The sequence below is a fragment of the Giraffa tippelskirchi genome, chromosome X (genome assembly GCF_054371585.1).
Source record: "Giraffa tippelskirchi isolate mGirTip1 chromosome X, T2T-mGirTip1v1.2.pri, whole genome shotgun sequence".
Taxonomy (NCBI): domain Eukaryota; kingdom Metazoa; phylum Chordata; class Mammalia; order Artiodactyla; family Giraffidae; genus Giraffa; species Giraffa tippelskirchi.
Genome location: NC_137289.1, coordinates 29111497 through 29135838, shown reverse-complemented (window position 1 = coordinate 29135838; position 24342 = coordinate 29111497). Strand labels below are relative to the sequence as shown.

Below are 24342 nucleotides of genomic sequence, written 5' to 3'. Positions count from 1 at the left end.
AGTTGCTCAGTCATGTCCAACTCTCTGCAATTCCATGGACTGCAGCCCGCCAGGTTCCTCTGTCCATGGGATTTTCCTGACAAGAATACTGGAGTGGGTTGCCATTCCCTTCTCCAGGGGGTCTTCCTGACCCAGAGATTGAACCCATATATATATATATATATATATATATATAATATGATTCAGATATATATAGCTGAATCATGGTGCTATATACCTGAAATTAACACACTGTAAGTCCATTATATTTCATATATATATATATATATAGTTGGAAGATATGGACAAAAGAAATTGTCCTTTAAAGTGAGAAGGGGCAGAATGAAAAATCGCAACAAGAGATTTGAGCTCTTGGCCATTAGCCAAAGCTCTCTCCTATTATCACATTCCTCCTCACCTCCCTCCCTTTTGGTCCTTTTCCATGCCTTTTATTATGGGCAGCTCTATTGTGTTATTGCTTTGCGGACGCTTCAGGGAGCCTCATGCTTCAAAGCTCCCAACTTTGAGGACCTTAGCTGGGTAGACCTGAACCCAGTCACCAGGAAGGGCTCCAAATGAAGACCATACATGCTATCTGGAAAAGGAATGTATTTTAAAACTGCTTCAGAGGGAAAAGCCAAACCATGAGTTGGGAAATTCCTGCCCTTCAGCAGGAAGCACTTTTCTAATGTACCCCTCCCTTTTCCTTGCCCCATTCTCTTTCCCCATTTTACCTGCTGGTACTGGGCATTGGGCAACCAATGCAATTGCACTCATTTCTTACAGAGACATTAGGGAGACCAGGGTTCAACCTTCCACACGTAGGAGAGTCATTGAGGGGCCAGCCCCAAGTATCCGTATGGCAGGGTGACACCTCCTGTGAGTAACTGGAGGTGATTGGTGAGGGGGAATATCTACCAAGGAGGGTTGATGAGAGCTTATCTTTCTAGAAAAGAACGAGTACAGTAAATTTTTATAATCAGACTGAAGTGCTGGCTCTTTGACCTTAAAGAAAGAAGTGAGATGGCTGTGATCTTTTCTCCCACCTTCCTTTAGGAATTGTACAGTGCCACTGCCATTTTTATATGCTATGGCTATTAGGTAAACAGAAGTGTGATGCACCAGGCTGGCAGTAGGACCATTCTGATTCCCAAGCAGGAGAGAAATGCTTTCAGCCCAGAAGCCAGACTGCCCAGCCTTCCTGCCCACCATCGGTTATGGGGGCAGTCGATCAATTTTCTAATCAGTGCAAGCTGTGTGCATTGGTAAGACTCATACAGGGTTAAACTGCTGTGGGCAACTGCAGAGTTTTCCCACCACAGATTATTTGCAGTGCTAACAAATATTTGGGTTTTTCTGTAAGATCTTATGGAAAAACCTGAACAAGCTTTTTTGGTCAACCCAATACTTAAGAGGAACCATTCCTTCTTTCTAACTTCCTTTGGGGTGCCATCATCTCCCAAACAGAAGTATGGGTCTTGATTGGTCTAGAAAAGAGAACTCTAGCCTCCTTGCTTGTTGAAGACTAATTTCTCTCTCTTTTATCGAGACCAGATCAGTTTCAGTAAGGCTAGTGTCTGATCTTTTCCATTCTGTTCCACTAGGACCCTTGCTGTTGCCATGGATACCTCTTCCAGTGGCACTTATGAGATGCAGCATATTATGCATTATTTCAGGACCTCTCACCTTGAATCACTTTGTACTGGCTTTTTTGTCTTCCCAGGCAATTATTGGGCTTGCCCTTCTGCCAGTACAGAGATTAACAAGGACTAGTTAATACTATTTGTTAATCTTTAAGACTTCTCTTTTATTCCAAAATGTTTGGCTTCACAACACAGCTGGACCCTACCCTTAAATTATCCATCTACCAGAAAATTCACAACTGGTAAAAGCAATAAATTGTAATTACTCACATCAGAATCATATTCTTCCCTGGAAAACAGAGATCCCCCTAGTGCATTTTGGTGTTTACAGATCATTAACTGCTTGTCAGAGAAACCTAAGAGGAGGGCTTTCAGAAATAAACATAAAGCAGCCCATGCATTGATAGAGAAATAAAATTTGATTTTCAGAAATGAATCTAATTCATGGCACAGCTTTTTCTAGGAATTTATCTGTTACATGATGGAAGGCATGCTTTTAGGTAGGCAAAGCAGCACAAACCAGGGAAAGGAAAGTTCATAGGTGTTGGAAAACTTACTTCTTGAGGTTGAGCCAATCTACATAGGAATGGTTATAGCATTCCAGAAGTCTGGTACTTAATCTTCGAGTCTCCCTTACCTACATCAGTCATTTTTCAATACTATGAGTCCATGTCTTCCTAACACTGTACTATATATTCAGCATGTCCCATGTTGCCAATATAGAAATGATGAGAAACTTTAAAAGTTCTGTGTTCCCTGATTTTGTATTTAAATTTGTAATCTCAATGTTGCATTAATGGCCTACTTTGCATATCTGTTTGATTGTACCATCTTAAAGATTCATTTAAACCTGGGGAGGACAGCATGACTCCTACCTGCTTCTCATTAATAACATACTTTTCTGTGAGTGGATAATGAATGACCTGGATAGAAATCAGTAGAAATGCAGATTGCCATCAGGTGGAGACGGGGGAGGAAATCTACTTTTTCCACCACACCGACAAGCAATTTCAAGGCAGAAGGTAAAAAAAGCACACCTTAAAGAGAGATGACAGTCTAGGAGGGCTCTCAATTAAATATTCCCATCTTTATATGTAGGACTCAGAAAAGTCCTTCTGATGGAAATTAAAGTTTGCAAATGACTTTTAAAATCTTGGGTTAATAGAAAAAAGCCATTTAATTAATGAAGAAGAAAACCAGATAACTCTCAGCCACAGACTACCCTAAGGAGCTCTGGAAAACATACAGATCGGCATAAGCATTCTTAATTTGTTAACTGCTGTTTGTGGCACCCTGGTGAGGCTGGAGGTGAGGGAGGTAATGGGCTGTAAGCAGTCAAGCTGACAAAGGTCAGCCACTGGTTGATCAGAGTTGGAATAGAAGACAAACTGGAAGGGACTTCCTTGGTAGTCCAGTGGTTAAGACTCCAGGTGTAGGTTCGATCCCTGGTCTGGGAACTAAGATCCCGTATCCCCACAGCTACACACTCAACAAAGGCAAGCTGGAGAGTATTACAGGAATATAATATTTTTTAATCTGAAAATACTTTTCATTTCTTTTTTTAAAATTGTAGTTAATTTACAATATTATGTTAGTTTCAGATGTACAGCACAATGACTCAGTATTTTTACAGATTATACTCTACTAAAAGTTATTACAAGATAATAGCTATCAGTCCAGTGCTGTACAATATACCCTTGTTGCTTATCTATTTGTATCTCTTAATCCTATATCTTCATCTTGCCCATCCACCCTTCCCTCTCATCAACGATAAACACTAGTTTGCTTTCTATATCTGTGAATCTTTCTGTTTTACATATGCATTCATTTGTATTATTTTTTAGATTCCACATAAAAGTGATATTATACAGAATTTGTCTTTCTCTATTTGACTTATTTCACTAAGCATAATATTCTCTAGGCCCATCCACATTGCCGCAAATGGCAGCAGTTCATTCTTTTTTAAGGTTGACTAATATTCCATTGTGTGAGTACATAAATATAATATCTTCCTTATCCATTCATCTGTCTATGGACATTTAGGTTGCTTCCATGTCTTGGCTGTTGTAAATAGTGCTTCTATGAACATCTGGTGTGCATATATCTTTTTGAATTCATGTTTTCATTTTTTAAGGAAAATACATAACTTCAAAAATACTGGCCTATTGACTTTTCTGAAACAGCAACAAATAATAACAATTTTGCTTGAGATATAGAAGGGCTGTTTTTAAGTTACATTATTTCTTTGGTAATAAGGTCCTGGCACAGAAATGGGGACTTTAGAGAAAAGCATTTCAAACTAACAACTGCTCATAAATTATCCCACAGACCACAGATTTCACAGGTTCCAGAAAATATATGAAATTCAGAAATACAAACCAGGCTTTCCATTTCCTTTTACTCTTCTAAATCCTTTAGGATTAAACATGGCTGCCTTCTGCAGTTTGACGATTGATCTTTACTGAACAGGAGTTCAAGTCTATCAGGAATTCAAGTCAAATGAAATCATTGTTTAAGTTTAAAGAGTTTCCTTATTTTGGTTTTGTTTCTGTTCAGTAGTCACAGTAAATACACAGTAAATATAAAAACTATGTTTTAGTCTAGTTTTATAGATGATTTAAAACAACATTGTTGCAACTCATTATTCTGTTTCCTTTTTTAAAAAATTTCTAATGGAGTTTGATTTACAAATAGGCAATTTGGCAGCATTGGTTTCAGTGTGGGGCTTTCTGTACGCCTTGGTTCAAGCCACTGGTCACTGTATGACAGTAACCAAGCTGAATGACTGTAACTTTCAACCTAATTCCCCCAGTCTTAACTCTGTACCAAATGCCAGTCCCATCTTTCCTTTGGTGACTCAGAAAAGGCAAATTTATATCTGTGACCTTAATGTAACTATAATACAGTTTGAAAATGCTAGGCAAAGGCATTTGGAATGAGTACTTGACAAAGTTATTTGGAAATTTTAGAGGAAAACATCTCTGGAGATTCTGCCTCTTTCAGTTTTGATTTTATTCAATCCTTCAACCCATCTACCAGAGTTGATACAGTGAAGTACTATTTTTCAAAAACCAAGGGAAATTGTGAATATCACCTGCATGCCCACTGCTGTTGGAATTCTTTCCTTAGAAAGGGGAATCAGAGGGTAGGGGAGGTCCAAACAAATTAATGTAGCAACTCACAGAACCAGAAAGAGAAAAATCAAGCTGGGTGGAAATTTAAGGAGCATACTCTGTTTTTTGCACAAATATTTCCTTGTATAATGATCTGCTCTTTTGAAGAAAAGTATGATTCTCAGACAGCAATAACAAGAATGAATTCTTTCATGGCATACCTAGACCCAGGAGTTCATTTACTTTCGATTTTGCACAAATAGCATAAATTTAAAGGAAACAGTTTCTATGTGTGCTCAAGGGGTTTTTGCCCACATGAGCAATACAACTTACCTTTTTTCTAGAGAAAGTGAAGTCGCTCAGTCGCGTCCGACTCTTTGCGACCCCATGGACGGTAGCCTACCACACCGTCCATGGGATTTTCCAGGCAAGAATACTGGAGTGGACTGCCATTTCCTTCTCCAGGGGATCTTCCCAACCCAGGGATCGAACCCAGGTCTCTGCATTGCAGACAGACACTTTACCGTCTGAGCCACCAGGGAAGCCCTTTTTCTAGAAAGGCCTTCAATAAACCCAGGCTGGGTAAACTATCCCAGAGCTAGATTAGCCCTGAGTAGGGCAGGAGTTACTCCCGCTCCTCCCCTGCCCTTCGACCTAGGCTAGAGCCAACCCCTCCCGCTGGATCAGGCAGGACTTACATTTAATTCAGCTATCACTTCAATCATCAGAGAAAATAAAAAAAAATATTGTGAAGCAGATAGAATAGTTCTTGGTGCCATTTCCCTACCTTTTGGTATTTCTCTGCCTTCTTTAAATAAGCTGTAGATCTGCACTTTCCAATATGGTATCCACCACCCACATGTGACTATTTAAAGTAATTAAAATTAAATTTAGCATTCTGTTGCTTGGTGGCACTAGTGACATTCTAAGTGTTCAACAGACAAGTGTGGCTAGAAGCTACCATATTGGGTGGCACATAGAATATTTTAGAAAGTGCTATTGGACAGAGTTCTACCTGTTCATTCCCATAGCTTCTTGAGCATAAGGACCACGTCTTCTAGTATCTTCATCCCCTCCAGCAGTCTTCCACAGTGCTTGTATCCAGCTATTGAATGGGGAGAAACTTAACTAAGTTTCCAACTTGACTAGGTTTCTTAACTCAGTGCTCACTATGTTGTCAAGAGCTATGCTAAATTCATTATAAGCACGCTCTCATTTCATCATTGTGAGAACACGATGTCATTGTTTGGTCGCTCAGTCATGTCTGACTCCTGGCGACCCCATGGACTGCAGTGAACCAGGCTCCTCTGTCCTCCGCTATCTCCCGGAGTTTGTTGAAACACTATGAGGTGGGTCCGATTACCATCCTCATTTATCAGATGAGGAAACTGAGTCTCGATGAGGTTTAATTCTTTGCCCAAAGTCATACAGCTAATAAGTACCAAAGCTGGGTCTTTGTAACTTCAGAACCTATGCTGTTAACCACTGCTCTATGCACCAAAAGAAAGTACATCCCTGCAAATTTCACTGTGAACAAGCAAGCCTCTTGCAGAACAAATGGTGACTGGGTGGTTTCTCCACCGCGCTCAAGCAGAATAAAGACAGCTTGGGATCAAGGAAGGCCTGAGCATGAAGAATGTGAGTGTAAAGTAGTCTGTTGATTTGTATTTGAGTGTGGGTATCAAATTAAGTGGCTATCTGACTACTTCTCTAAATTAGGAACAATAAATTAGTAGTTTTATCTGTCATTTTGCATATGGAAACCATTGCCTTGGTCCCCAGCATGAAGATTAGTGAAACCGAATCATTTTGTGAAGTCACCTCCACATACCACACTTACCAGAAGTTTCTATAACTTGACTTTCCATATCACGGTTTGTGCCAGGACATGCAAATGCCAGAAAATCAATTTTTCTGCAGTTTTCACAGTCAGTGTGTTTGCCAGACAAAACTCCAGCCAGCCACTATTTTTAATCAGCACAGCACCTTTAGAAATAATACATACCAGGAGACTCCTTACATAGTGAGAAGGAAAAGACTTAAATCTTAAACTCAAATGTTCAAAATTGACAGCCACAGGAGAAGATGAAATGTGATTATATTGAAATTGAACATTTGACTAGCCCCATTTGACCTTAAAAGGTATTCTCTGCTAAGTACCTAGCAAATTAGCTTTGATTCTAGTCTGTGTCTCAGTCCCACTTGACAGCATATAACCTGGCACCATCCTTCTGCCCATCCACCTATGCCCATGCCCTCATCTGCCCCCTGACTTATAAGGGTGGCACCTCATCTTGCCTGCCCTCCCCAAGAACTATATTTTTAAAACTTAATTTATGTTATTGTTTTTATTGGAGCATAATTGCTTTACAATATTGTTGTGGTTTCTGCTGTATAACAATGTGAATCAGCTATAAGTATACATGTATCTCCTCCCTCTTGAGCCTCCTTCCAACACTCCCATCCCTCCCCTTTAGGTCATCACAGAGCACCAGGCTGGGCTCCCTGTGTTATACAGTAGCTTGTTAACAGCTAACTATTTCACACATGGTAGTGTATATACGTCAATGCTACTCTCTCAATTCATCGCACCTTCTCCTGCCCAAGAACTATCTTGATTCTGCTTCCCTCCAGTATTCCTCTGGCACAAATTCTCTAACAAACCAAGTCATACAAAGGTGGTGATAATGAACGGGTCATGTGATCCTTCCATTCGCCATGATAGTGTAATCTAATTTATTGAGGATTTACTACATGCCAGAAACTGTCCTGAGTGCTTTATATAAATCACCTCATTTAATAGTCTGTCTCCATTTCAGAGATCATTATTAGAGTCTTAGAGAAATTTAAGTACCTTGTGCAAGTCAAACAAGACATGTTCTCTAGTGTTAGGATTTAGGGCGTTGTGACAGGCTAGAGGAGTATTATATGGGTGCCTTTTTACCTCATAGCATATTGCACAAGCCTCAGAGTTGAACCAAAGAAGATTAAGGCTATAAAATCATGTTAAAATGACAGGTCACAGAAGAAAACTTCAATCAATTCACTGACCTTTTGGTTAATTCAATTAGCCATTTCTCCACTAGAAGGCAGTATGGAGTCGTAGAAAAAACAGTCTTTGGAAGCCAACACACCTAGATGTGAGTACTGATTCTGCTACTTTGCATCTAGAAATTGAAAGTGAAGTCGCTCAGTCATGTCCAACTCTTTGCAACCCCATGGACTGTAGCCTACCAGGCTCATCCATCCATGAGATTTTCCAGGCAAGAATACTGGAGTGGGTTGCCATTTCCTTCTCCAGGAGATCTTCCCAACCCAGGGATTGAACCCAGGTCTCCCACATTATAGGCAGACACTTTACCATCTGAGCCACCAGGGAAGTCCTTATGCAACCTCCAAATTACCACTTTTCTTCTCTAAGCTGTGAAAGGGGTGGAGGGGGAGGGAGACCAATGATGGCAGTGTGATTAAGAATATAGACTTTGGGGTTAAATGATGTGGGTTTAAATCACAGCTATTCCAGTTAATATTTTTCAGATAATTTATTCACTCAGTTAATATTTGTTAAGTATATTCTATGTGACAGGCTTCCTGTAGCTCAGCTAGTAAAGAATCTGCCTCCAATGTAGGAGACCTGGGTTTGATCCCTGGGTTGGGAAGATCCCCTGGAGAAAGGAAAGGCTACCCACTCCAGTATTCTGGCCTGGAGAATTCCATGGACTGTATAGTACATGGGGTCGCAAAGAGTCAGACATGACTGAGTGACTTTCACTTTCACTTTTCATTCTGTGTGACAGCCCTTGCTCTAAGTGCTCAAACAAAACAAACTCCATGCACTCATGGCAGTGGATGAGACCCAAAACAACAAATAGGTAAATAACGCGTTTCAGTTGGTGTTAAGTAAAGTGAAAAAAAAACAGAGTAGGTAAGAAGACAAACTGTTGAGAGTGCTATTTCATCTCAACTGATGGAGGAAGGGCTCTCTGTTGAAGTGACATTTGATCAGACACCTGAATGAAGTGAGGGACCTGAACACACAAACATGAGGTAGAGTGGCGTGGGGAGAAGTGCATTCAGGAAGTCACAGCATAAGCAAAAGCCCAGACATGGGGATGTGCTTGGTAGGTTTGAGGCTAAAGGCCCAGGGGGCAGGAGTGACTTGCAAGAGGGAAACAGTGGGAAGAGATGAGGGTCGCAAAGACCACCCAGAGCCTGCTGTGTTGGGTTTTTAAACCCTGGTAAGGACTTTGGATTTTATTCTGTGTTTGATAGGAAGCCATTTCAAGGGCTGGGAGCAGAGGAATGGCATGATCTGATTTATGGGCAAAAAAGGATCCTACAGACTGCTAGGTGAGAGTGAACATTAAGGAGCAGGGAGACCACTTAAGAAATGAGTGCAAGATTTCAGGTGAAAAATGACTGGCTTGGACTAAGATGAAGTAAGAAGAGGTTGGATTTTGAATATATTTTGAAGATGGCACTGACAGGCTGTGGAGTGTGCAACCAGAAAGTCAGGGATGATGGCAGATTTTGGCCTACAAAACTGGAACAATTGGACAGTAGTGCCATTTTCTGTAATGGAGACCCCTGGAGGAGTAGCAAGCAGGGATGGGGAAGACTCAAGAGCTGCATTTTGACCACATTAAGCTGGAGATGCCTATGAGATAGCCAAGTGGGGATGTCAGTTAGACAGTTGGATAAATGAGCTTGGAGTTTAAGGCTAGAAATATTACCAGCTGTATCATCCAGAACCAGTAAATTAACTTCTATAAGCATCAGTTACATCATCAATAAAATGGGGATAATATTTGTTTCACAAGGTCATTTTAAGGAGGATTCTCTATAATGTATGTAAAGTGTGAAACACTGTTCCTGGTACACATAAGTGCTCCATAAATGGTAGCCTTCTCACTGTCAGTATTCACTGCAGATAACTGGCAGCTAGCTGTTTCTACTGCAGAATCTTGATTGGTTGGTTGTTCTAAACCCAGATCAAATAGTCCAGTCATCTAGGAAGATGTTTTTGCCATGTTGGCCCTACTTCAGGCCAATTAAATCAGGATCACAGGAACAGTGATCAGTAGCTTCCCAGGTATGTATTACCTACAGGTAGAGAACAGATGAGCTGGCTTTAAGAGAACTCTTCAGATTACTTCCAGCTCACCTCTTGGGAAACTAAGTCTCTCCCTCAACCTCCCAAAAAACACTAAGTGGAAATTTTGGACTCATCCTGATATCCCCGAGCAAAATTGTTTCATTTTTTCCAGTGTTTTTTTTCCCCCTTAGTATGAAAATAATTCTCTAAGGACCTGAAAGAAACAGCCACTGTGGAAACTCAAAATATTGCAATTCCAGGATAGATTTCTCTCTCTCTCTCTTTTGTCTTTGGCCTTTGTTTGTTTTTTAATTTTTCAATGGAGTATAGTTGCTTTACAGTGTTGTGTTAGAGATTTTTCTCCTCTGCATTGTCAGCTTTGGCCTCTGCATTCCAGTTGATTGATTCAAGAATAATAAGAGTATTGAACTTCTCTTTTAAGTAACTTATGGGTAGAAAATAAAAACACAGTTGAAAGTGAAATCCAATTGGTCAAGGGTGATAGGCTGTCTGTAGATTGCTGAAGATGAAGTTTCATTGACAAAACTCTATCAAGCTGAGGGAAATGACCCTGGAGTGTTCAATAGTGATGCCAACCCTAGAGTCAATCCACTGCTTGGGAATCGTGGAATTTGAGGCTTTGCTCTAATCAGTAGTATGGGGGTATAGCAGGCACACATTCTCTGTACCCACAGATCCTGCAGTCTTAAAGGTGAGGGGTTGTATTGGGTTGGCCAAAAAGTTCATTCAGGTTTATCCATACAGTCTTACAGAAAACTCAAATGAACTTTTCAACCAACCCAACAGTTAGCATAGTCAATTTTTTCAACACACGAGGCACACACTTTTCCCTTAACCAGTTGATATATGCACCATTTAGGCCATCGTTCTTTTAGCTACGTTTTGCTTTTTGCTGAAATGCAAGTTCTCCTGCAATGGAATTACACTTTTGGTTGTTTCCCATCATTTACTCCTCTGTGGAAATATTTCCAATCCTTTTCTGTGAGTAGGGTAGGGGAGCGAGGGGGCATCTTGTACCCAGTAAGGTAGATGGGGAAGAGGTGGGACTGCCCGGGTGGGGAAGTGAAAAATGAATTGTATCAGAAACCATAAAGGCTGATTCAGTCTTGCTCGATAACAGTCCTAGTAGTCCATATTTATATATTCTCATCGTTCGAATAGAGAGAAAAAGTAATTTGTTGAAGTCTTTTAAAAAGTGAGGTTTCTGGGACTTCCCTGGTGGTCCGGTGGCTAAGACTCCATGCTCCCAATGCAGGGAGCCCAGATTCAATCCCTGGTCAGTGAACTAGATCCCACATATTGTAACTAAGACTTGGTGCAGCCAAATATATGTATGTACGTACGTACATATGTATGTATGTATGTATGTGTGTGTGTGTGTGGTTTCATGTAGGTTAAGGGCAAGATATCCTGTGTCTCCTATCTCACATTTCAGAGAGGTATTAATAGAAATACCATGCACCTTGAAGTTATGCTAAAGTATATACTATTTCAAACAGAATTTATGTGAATTTGGCCCAGCTCTAGTGTACAATTTACAACTACCACCTACCTCACCTGGCAACAGTGTAGTGTTTGCAAGCACAGATTCTGGAGTCTACATGAGTGAGTTCCCAGCTCCTCTCCCTACTAGCTATATGGCCTTGGGCAAGTTTCTTAATTTGTTTGTGCCTCTGTTTCTGCACTTTGAAAATGGGATAATAATATAATCTATTTCATGGAGTTGTCATGAGTATGAGATGGTTTGACACATGTAAAACACCTAAAACAGAGCCTGGAACAAAGGATGGGCTTGTCCATCCTTTGTTAATTAATAATAATTTAATTTGTTAATTTAATAATAATTAAATGTTAATTATTATTGCTTTTTCCACTTAACATTGGCTCCATCAACACCCATAAGGCAGGGTTTCTCAGTCATAGCACTACTGACATTTGGAGCTTTGTTGGTTGATCACTGATCGTTGTTGGTTGTGGGGCTGTCTTGTGCATTACAGGATGTTTAACAGCATCCTGGGCTTCTATCCACTAGATAATAGCAGCACCTCCTCTCCTCCAGTTGTAACAGTTAAAAGAAATGTCTTCAGATATTGCCAAATGTCTCCTAGGAGGCAACATCATTGCTGATAGCCACAGGGGTAGAAGATACTGTACCCTTTCCTCTATTCCCTGAGAAAAGAGCAATAGGACCTAAGAATCATTTTCCCCCAGAGTTTAGCTTTCAAAGTCATACAGCCTGATGCTACTTTCAAACCCACTGGACCATTCTTAGCCTGACCTGACTAGAGAAGCAGAAAGACAAGTCAGAATAGTAATCTGACCTTGCATGCCAGGGAGGAACACTCGGAAGGTAACCAGTAACTGATCTGGGTTTTCACCTGCACCTTTGGAAAGGAGATGTCTGAAATAATATTCCTTGAGGTAGAAGGAAACCTGTCACTGGACTTTAGAGCACAGCGTGAAAATATCAGGCAAAGGCACTTGGAATGTCTACTTGACGTTTGTAAGCAAAACTCAATGTCTAGGTGAAAGGTGACCTCGCCTGCACTAAGGTTATCTAAAAGCCCAGCCCCCAAAATAACTCAGCCAGGATCATGATACACCAAGAGAGAGAGACAAAAAACAGAAACCAATATTCCATCCCCTTCCGCCCCCTGCTTTCACCAAAACACAGGCACCACGCAGCCACTGCTTGTCTGAGCCAAAAGGAAATGGACAAGCTGTCTGAACGTTTAGAAAGGTGCGAACTGAAGTGAAGGAAAGAAGGAAAACTAAATTGGGGTTTCGGTCATGCTTTACAAATGAAATCATTTCCTGTGTGCCTTGCTCCAAATAAACATGGAAAGCACTTCCTGTGCTTCAGGGGGAAATTGTGTAAAGCTCAATGATTCCTTTTCCCAAATACACTTCATCAGAGCTACTGGTTTCTTTAAAACATGTGTCAAATGCCTTTGGCCATCCAGATGAGCTCTTCCTCTTCTGTCCCAAATCACTCTGATCTCTTCCTGTGGTGAAGTGTGTGGACACCAGGGCCCTACAGCCAGGTCACAGTGCCTCAGTGGGTAGAGACTGCAGTAAATTTACAAGTTGCCCCAGCTTCTTAAAAAAATGAACAAGAAATAGGAAATGTTTCTGGAGTTGCTCTCTTTCACCAGGCAGGATATAGTCTGTGTTAGAGCTTAAGAGGCTGGGTTTGTAGGGGAAAAGTCTGTAATTCAGCAGACTTGGGTAGGGTCTTAGCCTCGCTCCTTATTAACTGTGTGACCTGGGCCAAGTTACTGAGCCAGTGGCAATCTCTGAATTTCTATATAGAAGGCCTTCAGGGTGGCATTCTGGTTGGGATCTGTCTGGAAACTATATTTGCATAGTAAGCACACAGTTTTTCCCAGACTGGCTTGCTAACTTTGGGGTGGATTGATGGAAATGAGCAGGTAGGCTAAAAGCCCTCGGTGGCCCCTCTTGACATGGCCAGTATACACAATGCAAACTAGGCTCTGCAGACTGACTCAGAGCCACCTTTTTAAAAAATCTGTACCACCTAATAATGCCATGTGAACCTTTATTAAAAGCAGAAATTTCAGAAGGGGCTAAATAATTCAGAAGATAAAGGACATTATAGTTTTTAATGATATTTTCTCTTAATTAGCAGTATCATCTAGGGAAGAAATCGACAACATTGTTAAGCAATAAATAGCCCACAATAAAGTTAGAGAAGGCAAAAATGAGTCAGGGAAGGCATTTTGTTGGAAACTCTCACCATTTTCCAATTTCCTTGTGTCCTGTTCATGGGGCTAGTCTTCTCCAGCCCCAGCAGGCACCTTATACAATACCAGGAAACCCACTCTCCTTTTTGGGATGTGAATCCTCTATTCAAATGCAAATCATCCCTTTCTCAAGGGTAACAGAAGCCCTTGTAATATCAGTGAATGCCTCCATGAGGACCATGACTACTGATACCACAAAGGAAGCAGACAAGGAAAGAAGACAGTGAAACCAGGGGAAACAAGCTGAGAATCCAAAGCCAAGTCTAGCTTCTCTTTGACATATCTGTACAAGTCTTATACATACAGTGTGGAAATGGACAATATAGGCATGACAGCCATAGTGGCCATGAAAGTTAATAAATACATGATGGTGGTGGGTTAGTCGCTAAGTCATGCCCGACTCTTGCAACCCCATGGGCTGTAGCCTGCCAGGCTCCTCTGTCCTTGGGATTCTCCAGGCAAGAACACTGGAGTGGGTTGCCATTTCCTTCTCCAGGGGATCTTCCCAACCCAGGGATCGAACCCAGGTCTCCTGCATTGCAGGCAGACTCTTTACCGACTGAGTTACAAGGGAAGCCCTAATAAATACATAAAGCTAGACCATTTCCCTTTGAGAAACAATGGGGCACAAAGTACCTAAAACCATCTTTCCCTGACCTTCCATTCTGCCTGCTCAAATTATTCACTCAGAACACACTGTAGACATTTGGAGCATGTCACAAACACCAGTACTATCTTCGCAAATTATGTAATACTTTGCCTGCAAGTTGCCAGTAAATTAATACCATAAAGTGAATTGGCAGATTATGCCTCTGTTGACAATTATGTTTTCAATTTATTGGTCTGTTTTGTGAATACAGTTAATTCTCAACTATCAATCTAACTAAATATGCTTGTTGAATCCTGTCAAAGTGAAAAATTGTGCTCATGTCCAGATCATAGGGAGAAATGGTCTCATTGTCCTTTGTGTTAGTCCCACTCTATCAAGCCTATTGTGGTCAATTCTGGGGGCCACATTTTAGGAGAGACTTTGAAATATTAAGAAATATATATCTGGGAGATGGTGACCAGAAGGGGAAGAGGATGACTGGAATTCATGTCATCCAAGTAACAGATGAAGCCCCTTAAAATATTTAGCTTACAAAAGAGACAACTAAAAAGTGGCAAGATGGTGATAGTCTTCAATCTGTACATCATGAGAAAAAGAGAGCACATTTATTCAGTATCACTTTAGAGGGCAGAATTAGGACCAGTGGGTAGAACTATAATTGTAACATTCATTCATTCCACAGATTAAGTAGCGAGAGTTTCCTACATGCCAGGCATAATGCTAGACACGGGATACAGAAACAAACAAAAAAAAAGATGTCATCCTGACTCTGAAGAAGCTCAGAGTCCACTGGGGATGACCATTACAAAGCAGTAAAAACCATTGCTACATGCAACAGAGAAATGAAGGCAGACAGAAGAGACTGCCCAATTCCAGCAACAGACAGAAGTAGGACTGGAGGGGAGAGAGGCTCTCATGAGAGAAGTCAGCCCAACAAAAAGAATTTTCTATCAACTTGAACTGTCCCACCACGGAGTGAGCTACTTCCTGAGCCTCATGAGACCTAGGGAGTACCTGCCTGCTAGAGGCATTTGAGCAGAGAAGCCATTGCTACACTGGGGGAGAGGCTGAAACAGATGGTTTTTAGTGTCTCTTCTCTAAGAGTTGTTACTCTACTGACTCCAACTGAATGTCCTATTCACCAAGTGAATATTCTAATTTAACTCTCAGGGAAGCAGAAAATTTCATTCACCAGGTGTCCCCAATAGTAGTGTTCTGGTTAATAAGGATTTAACCCATGGCTGATTCATGTCAATGTATGGCAAAAACTATTACAATATTGTAAAGTAATTAGCCCCCAACTAAAATAAATAAATTTATAAAAAAAATAAATAAATAAAGAGAATAAGCAAGTTGTCCTCAAAAAAAAAAAAAATAAGGATTTTAATGTATGAACCTCAACTAAACCACGAAACATAAATTTAAAAGGAAATCTGCCATCCTGCCCATTTTTCCTCCACCAACAAAATTTTTAAAATCCAAATCAAATGATAATGATTCTTGTTGATGGCAGACCATGGGCATTTACCAGGAATATGTTTGGAGATCCAAACATGTGAATAATACTTGAGCATATAATTTCCTCTATAAAATGAAGTCATGATTCTGTAAATATGGGACTGAGTAATATTAAATTCTGCCACTGAAACAAACGATGCTTTCTGTACTATAAAACTATGTCATTTTTTTTTTAGCATTTCCTGTGTGTCGGGCACTGTTCTAAGTGAGATGCATGTTATTAATTCATGTTATTTCTCCCAATAAACTTTGAAGTGTGCATTTAAAAAAATACCATCCCATTTTACAGATGAGAAAGTTGAGACACATAGGGATCAAATCATTTATGCACTAGGTGAATAGAATTCTGACACAAGCAGTGTGACTCCATACTCTCAACCACTGCACTATACAGTTACCTTGTACTCACCTGGGTCTACAAGAGGGACACTTATATGCACAGAGGCAAGGAGCAACCAACACCATTGCAAAGGGCCAAGGGTTACTTGGTGGACTGAGCACCCTCAGTAATCACTTCCACACACCTGCCTCGCGGGGCCCCCTTACATTCTCACCTCAACAAAAGAGCAAATGTCTCCATATCACTGACCTTCATGATCTGTCACAAACAGTTGGAACAGTGACTATGGAATCCATGATTTCTATAGCATTACTTTATCTACTGTTTTGGATTAATCCGTTCCTCCCTCATTCACGTATTTCTCTTTTTGGATTTCATTTGCTAATTATCTAGCAGTTCTAAGAGAATTTCTTGTGGCCTCTTTATAAAACCATTGTTTATTCCTTCTTATGCTCAAAATGGTGCTCTGTGGTTATAAGGTAAATGAATTGTGGCATGTTGGAGAAAATAAATGAACTTGCTGTTATACATCCAGCCCATCATTTTTAAAATTTCTCCCAGATGATTGAGCTCAGATCCAATCCATTCTATTGTTTTCAATATTTCAGCCAAAATAAGACAGATTACCAAAAACAGCTAGTGATTTCTTTTTTCTTTTTGTTCTCAGTGTTGTACTGTCACTAAAATACTATGTTAGGAAAATACACATTTCAGATTAATTTTTCTCACTGATGAGCCATTCTTTCCCGCCTTTCTAACCTTCAGAATTAAGTCATCAACCAGGACCCAATCATTCCTGCCACTAACTTTTCATTTACTGCATTCATTAACATCCATTGCATGTACACCACACATGTTTAAAGTACCCACTTCAAGCACTGCCATTTATTCCCCTAGAAATGCCTCATTACATAAAGAATAAACCTTTTAACCTGTATCAGCAATCAAAGAGCTCGAGTAAATGATGAAGTAAATGAGTCCAAGTTAGAGTACACTCAGATCAAAATTCATGGACCCCTTTGCCCTTGGCTTAAACATTTATCTTTGGAAGCAATGGCCTATTTGCAAATTGTGTAAGGAGATTGGGATTGACACATATACACTATCGAAACTATGCATAAAATAGATAACTAATGAGAACCTACTATATAAGCTCAGGAAACTCTACTCAGTGCTCTGTGGTGACCTGAATGGGAAAGAAATCCAAAAAAGAGGAGATATATGTATGCATGCATGCTTAGCCGCTCAGTCATGTCTGACTGTGACCCCATGGACTGTAGCCCACCAGGTTCCTCTGTCCGTGGGATTATCCAGGCGAGAATACTGGAGTGGGTTGCCATTTCCTTCTCCAGAGGGTCTTCCCCACCCAGGGATTGAACCCACGTCTGTTGCATCTCTTGCACTGGCAGGCAGATTCTATACCACTATATATGTATATACGTGTAGCTGATTGACTTTGCTGTACAGCAGAAATGAACACAGCATTGTAAAGCAACTATACTCCAATAAAAATAAAAGAGACTAATTGGGTAGGATTGGGGGCGGGAGGAGAAGGGGACGACAGAGGATGAGATGGTTGGATGGCATCACCGACTCGATGGACATGGGTTTGGGTAGACTCTGGGAGTTGGTGATGGACAGAGAGGCCTGGTGTGCTGCAATTCATGGGGTCGCAAAGAGTCGGACACGACTGAGCGACTGAACTGAACTGAACTGAACTGAATTGTTCTAACCCCTCTCCCTTTTATTCAAATTTGATTGGGCCAATACAAAATACCTGTTTGTAAGTGAACAAAGATACATACCCACCACAGTGTTGTCTGTAATAGCAAAAAAACTGGAACTGGCTCAAGAGTCCTTCAATAGGGGATTGGGTAAATAAAGTATGACACATTCATAGATTAAAACACTATGCAGCCATTACAAAGGAGAAAAAGTATAAAGAGATGCAAGGGAATGATAAAGACAAGATTTAGTATAGAGGTTACTTTTGGCCTATGCAGTTAGGGAGGGATACATAGGCAGATTTCAACTACTTCATAATATTTTCCTTCTTAAGTTTTGTGTCAGGTACCCAGGTGTTCTTACAGAACTTTTTATATCTTTCTGTGCATCTAAATTATTTACTACTGTTAAAAAGTGTTTGGGCAATTGTCTAGGAAATTCCCACTGAAATAAAATAAAGCCATTGAGAATATTTCATTATGATGCTTAGAAATTGTTTCATGTATCCGATGAGGATAATGTGATATAAAATAAGCATAAACGTCAATGGATGGGATTTCAATTTTAGAAGGTCTCGATTATTAGGAGGAAAGTTATTGGTGTGGACATCAAAGGCAGGCTAAGGGGCAAAAAACCAAATGACAAACTGCAGATTATAAAACATATATTCTGAATGGTTTGGTTGAGAAAGATCCAGAGATCTTTAGGGTAACTTCAGCTCTAGAGTTCTACAGTGCTGTAAAGTTAGTGTTGGTAGTCATATTCACCAACATTCTGACATCTTTGACCAAGAATCTGGTTTTCACCCTGGTCAAGCCTAAGGTTCAGTTATTAAATATATCTTGAGTGCCTACCATTCATCAGACATCGTGCTGGCCTCCAACAGGGCTACCAAAATGAACCAAACATGGACTTGTCATCAATATCACCCAGCAACACGGGGAAGACAGACCATAGCCAATTCACCTTAATGCAATTTAGTAAAAGCTCTATAGCAAACATACGAGCCCAGCCTCATCCAAGTCACAACTATCCCTCCCCTGGATCATTAGAATGGGAAAACAGCTGAGGAATCACTTCTGTGGGAACAGAGGAGAGTCAAGAAAAATTTCACAGAAGACATGCTATTCACTCTGTATCTTGTAGGATGAATAGAGCTAATCAGGCAGAAGCCAAAGCGTAACCAGAGGCAGAAGATATGCAAATGTGTGGCATATTTCAGTGAAGAGTGAGAAGTCCATTGTGACCAGCTCCTAGAAGAGAAGAGTAGTCAAGACCATAAAAACTCTTGAATATCATATGTTAGAGGATTTTGGCCTCAGGTATTAGGGAACTATCAGAGAATTTTAAAGAATGAAGTAACTTGATCAGATTTACATTTTGGAAGGATCACTGGAGGATAAATGGAAGGGGAAGATGAGACTTGGGAGACCAGTTAGGAGGCCATGTAGCCTAGACCAAAAACTGAGGAGAGCCTGCCCCAGGGCAACAACGCTAATGAGAATGGAAAGGAGACAGAAGGACAGATCCTACAGGCATTTCTACGTTAGAATAAACATAGCATAATGAGAGGCTGAAGAAGGAATAAAAACCAAACCTTCTAGCTTGGATGTTAAGAAGTTTGCTGATGAATTTAGGAGAGCCAGGCTGTACAAGGAAGACTATGTGCAGTTTGGAAATACTTAATCTGAAAGTGTCTCTAGGCCCGTCAGGTGAAGATGTTCCTCAGCAAGGCTTGTTTGCTGTCTCCTCCAAACATGTCTTGAATCCAGCCTTTTTCCTCTACCTCCATTGTTCCTGGCCTTGTCCAAGTCACAACTATCCCTCCACTGGATCATTAGAAAAGCCTCCTAACTGATCTCCTTGCTTCCATTCTGGTCCACCTCATAGTCTAGTCTCCATACAGCAGCTAGAGTACTGCTTTAAAATTTTAAATCTGATCTTATCACATCCCTCCTCAGAATCCTCCAATAGTATCCTATCACATATAGAACAAATCCAAACTTTTTACCATGACCCACAGAGCCCTACAAGATCTGACTTCTGATTATCCTTCTAAGCTCTTTTCTCCCATTCTCCCTTTTGTTCATTCCACTTCAGCCACATTGAATATTTTTTCCTGTTCTTTATGCAAAGCAGGCATATTTCATCTCAATGAATAGTTTCAGTGACTCAGTGAGGGCCTCAATGAAGAGCTGATTGCCATAAACACAATGTTTTATTCCATGGTGATAGTTCTGGGAGTTCAAATAATTTTGGAATTCTTTGAGCAGATCCAAGCAAGCCTCAGGAAAGATACAGTACAACTGGCCAAAGTCCAGAGAAGAGAAGCTAAATAAACAATCCAAAAACCTGAGGTAGGGGCCAGAAAACCCCGTAAAAGCACACTTGAAAACATGGCATACATTTATAGTTTCTACCATGTTATTGCACTTCTGGTCAAAGATTCTTTTGAATGTTTCTCTAAGTGTCTTCATGTCTCAGGATCTAGCTCCCAACTCAATTGTAAGTCATGGGGTCACTGAGACCATGCTTCCTTTATATTCTCCAGAATGCTTAATGTAGAGCTGTAAGTAGTTAGTCCATGTTCTAAGGACCACCTGAATTAAGATGAAATTTAATGGAATTAACTTCAAAAAGCTAAAGATGAGGGAAACTTGGCATGTTAGAAAGAACTAATGGTTTAGGGAAGGGGTTGACCTCAACCTGAGTTGAGGGAGGGATTCTCAAATTCTTCACACCCCCAGCAGAGTGTTTTGTATACAGCAGGTGCCCAATGAGTGTTTGTTGAAAGGATGGATGAAAGACTAAATAAATTTTTTTAAAGCTCAAACGGTGTTGATAGAAAATAATGCTTCAATGACAGGAAGCAGTTTTTCTCTTCACTCTGTCCTTGTCATATATGTTTGATTTCTAGACACTCCAATTCAAGAGAAACATCACTAGCTAGAATCCAGTGGGAGAAAGCTCAAAATTGTGAGGGTTCTGGAAACAATATTAGATATCAGTGGAGTTTAACTGATGAAGAGGGGCCATAATAACAACTTTGCAATATCTGAAGGACCATCATGTAGAAGAAGGAACAGAATTGCTTTGCATAGCTCTAGAGGATAGTAGTCAAGGGTGGGAGTCTTAGAGAAACAAATTGCAGCTCAGAATAAGGAAGTACTTTCTTGCAATAATTAATGCCCCATGCTGGAGTAGACTAACAAAAATGATTGTACACTCTCTTCCAATGGCCTCTTTTTTTCAGGCAGGTAAAGGGTAATCACCTAGCAGTATACTGTAGGGTGATTTCTGAATTGAGACGAAGATGGGACTAAGAGAGTGTTTTTCCAAGTAGATTGCAAGCCATTATTGGAGCCATAAAATCAATTTAGTGGGTCCTGACCAACATTTTTCTAAGTGAATTCAAACAAAATAGAAAATATCAGAGAGCAGCACACATAGCAAAGATGAATGTGATTTTGGAAAAACCTACTCTGGAACATGTGTATGAATGTACTTACTGGGTTGCAGCATAACCTGCTTTTCTTTCCGTAGATGGCCATCAAAACATTTTGGAAAACCACTGCCTCTTCTAGTTTCAAGATCTGGTAGTTCTAAGAATTCTTACCTCTGTTGCAGAGATCCAAAATTGCTGTCTATGAAAAAATGTGGTCTTACATGAAGTCAGCAGAGCCATCTGTGTTTACCAAAACAACGGCAGACGGGGTGGCCCGAGTGCGGAAGTCCAAGGGAAAGTTCGCCTTCCTGCTGGAGTCAACCATGAATGAGTACATTGAGCAGAGAAAACCGTGTGATACGATGAAAGTTGGTGGAAATCTGGATTCCAAAGGCTATGGTGTGGCAACCCCTAAAGGCTCAGCATTAAGGTGGGTGGAATAATATAACAATATCCGTGTTGTTATAGTATTCCACCTACCCTGATGCATTTTGTTGTCGTTTTCTTTCTTGTGGATTTTGAGGTAACTTTTAAAAGTTTAAAACCTACAATATTCCATGGAGTTAAATAAGACGGTAAATTATGGTTTCATCTATTTAATGCATCCATTTTTTTTAATGTTCTCTCTCTGTGTGGTCCTCTCTGACTGTTTGTTGCTGTTTTAATTTTACAGTTCAACGGCTTTTTCAATTTAAATGGTAAAAGCCAAGTTATGGTGCCATATGTGACGAATGTTAATTGCATGGATGTGGTGTTCTTGTTACTTTTTTTCTCAAAGACAATTTCCCCATCCCGCACACTTCAGTTTTTGAGCAAATGTTATCCTCCATATGCCACCTTCCAATATTTAACCCTGTATTTGCTGTACAGACATTTTTATAGCTCCACGTTCTGTGAAATTTAGCCAATTTGTCCTCTTGTGCTCCTTTTTATACGTTAACGATTTCCTAAGCATTTGTGCATTTTCTTACAAGTTATTGTTTTATCGTTTCAAGAAATGCTGTTAACCTGGCAGTATTAAAACTGAATGAGCAAGGCCTCTTGGACAAATTGAAAAACAAATGGTGGTACGACAAAGGAGAGTGCGGCAGCGGGGGCGGTGACTCCAAGGTCAGCCTCAATGTCACCACAACCGGGTACCCTTAGTGACGAGTAATCGGCAAGACTGTTAGCTTCTTATTGAGGAAAGAGCACAAGACTCACACAGAAAGTGGAATGACCAGGTTATTCCCCTGCCTGGCAGCTTTGGGAACTAGAAAGACTTCAGGGCGCCGCCCGCACTTTTGATCTAACTTGGGTCCCTTCTTAAACTCCCAGACAGAGGCTCCCCATCCACACCCTGCCCCTCCCCTCACACGCCAGACCGCCTGCCTTAAGAAGGCCAGTGTGCAGGTCTCAATGCCCTAGGCTTTCACAAGCCTGAGGCTTTTCTTAAGACTGTCCCCACCCGCCTCAGATGAGTGCTGTGAGGAATCAAATCTATCTACTGAAAAGTCAGGTAACAGCCTCCCCGCCCCCACCCTCAGGCATGATGGTTGCTCAGTGGTTGGTTGCCTGATTAGAGCTGGTTTCTTCAATCATGTGTATGAGTGATGAGATGTTCTCAATATGTGATAGCCTATTTAAGCTGGCCCCACTCAACTTGAAAGCCAAAGAACAAGCTCGGTTTCAAGTTAAATGGGGTCTTTCTTCAATAGGCCACCACATATATAGACTTTGCCAAGGTATTCAGTATATTTAAACAAGCGCGTCGCCTAAATGATACTCTCTGTGTATAAATCCCTGATTTGGCTTCTCCTTAGCCATGTTCTTGGTTCAGGTAGGTCTAATTGTTATCCAGGCTGCCGTCGTGAGAAAACCCATCTTACTTGGCATTCCTTTGGCTCCTTAATGCTCTCGGGGCTAGAACAAATGAATAGCCTTCAACCAAGCAACAAGAAATAGGGGCAAGCTCAGAAGCCGCAATACAATGATGGAAGACATGTTGGGTAAGTACAGGAGAGGACCTGAAAACAGCATCCTCCATGGCCTAAAGGGCATGAGAATGATATTGAAGCATGTAAGATCAACTCTTGTACAACCAAGATACCATGGGCATCTTAAGGTGAAGAATAGTGTTTCCCAATCACAGACCAACAGACAGGGGAGCCAAAACATTTCTCCTTCAGAGACAATGGTTACACCTCTGCTCCTCTCTTTCTCTCTCCACTCCTCAGGATGCTGACGGAAAAGTTAGTTTGCCAGTCTGCAATATAATATGGGTTTGGAAACACAGAGCACTTTCCAAGAAATAAATTTAAAAAACAACTTTCTTCAGGACATAATCTTACCAAGCATGGGCAAGGTAAAACCTTGATTAACCAGAACTCACCTAACCAGTACCCCAGCTCTCTGAACTGTCCCCCCTCACAGTTCCACATTGACGAGAAAGCAGCAATAGTACCAAAAAAGAAGACTGCAAGGAATTGATTTTTTTTTTAAATCACTTGCCAAGAGATGACCTATGGTTGGGTCACGCTCAGCTCTGTCTCCTATATCTTCTCTCCATCTGGATTGACCCTCAAACTTTAGAGGCTGCTTGCCTGAGGCAAGAAAGTGGATACAAGCATTTTGAGGGGGAAAAAAAGTATTATTAGCCAAGAATGAAACAAAATGAGTATTCTTATTGAAAATTCCATTCATCCCTTATGGATTCCAATTAATCAAGGTTTTACTATGTGTCAAAAAGCGCTAACTTCCTTTCCTACCAGTGTGAACTAATGCCATTGACTTGGCTCATTCGAGTTTGGCAATGGCTCACCTGATGCCTAGACTACTTAGCACTTTCTTCCTGGTCTTTTTTCTCATATTATTATCAGGCCACGGAGAACCTAATTATACCGTTCAAGTGAGTTTCAGAGTGAAAATTGAGCTGGATTGGATACATGGCTGTCACGAATTCATCCTTCATACTCAGCATGGTTAAAAAGGCGCCATGGACTGTATCAAGATGACTCTAAAACATCCACATGATGCCAAGTGCCCAGAAGTTTTCAAATAACCAGATGTTTGATGTTACATAAACAAAAAGATCTGCACGCATCTGGCTG

The 24342-nt window shown here is 40.7% G+C and overlaps 1 protein-coding gene across 2 annotated transcripts in view; it reads left to right on the top strand.

Annotated features, from left to right (window-relative positions):
* The window catches only part of GRIA3 (glutamate ionotropic receptor AMPA type subunit 3), a 294601-nt gene that overhangs the window by 255313 nt on the left and 14946 nt on the right, over positions 1-24342 (top strand). The window contains exons 13-14 of one of the 2 annotated variants that reach the window (XM_081567080.1): positions 21436-21683; positions 22249-22363. In XM_081567080.1, the coding sequence (XP_081423206.1) occupies positions 21436-21683; positions 22249-22363 (363 nt within the window). The remainder of the gene's footprint in view (positions 1-21435; positions 21684-22248; positions 22364-24342) is intronic. The other variant, XM_081567079.1, reaches the window with a different exon arrangement.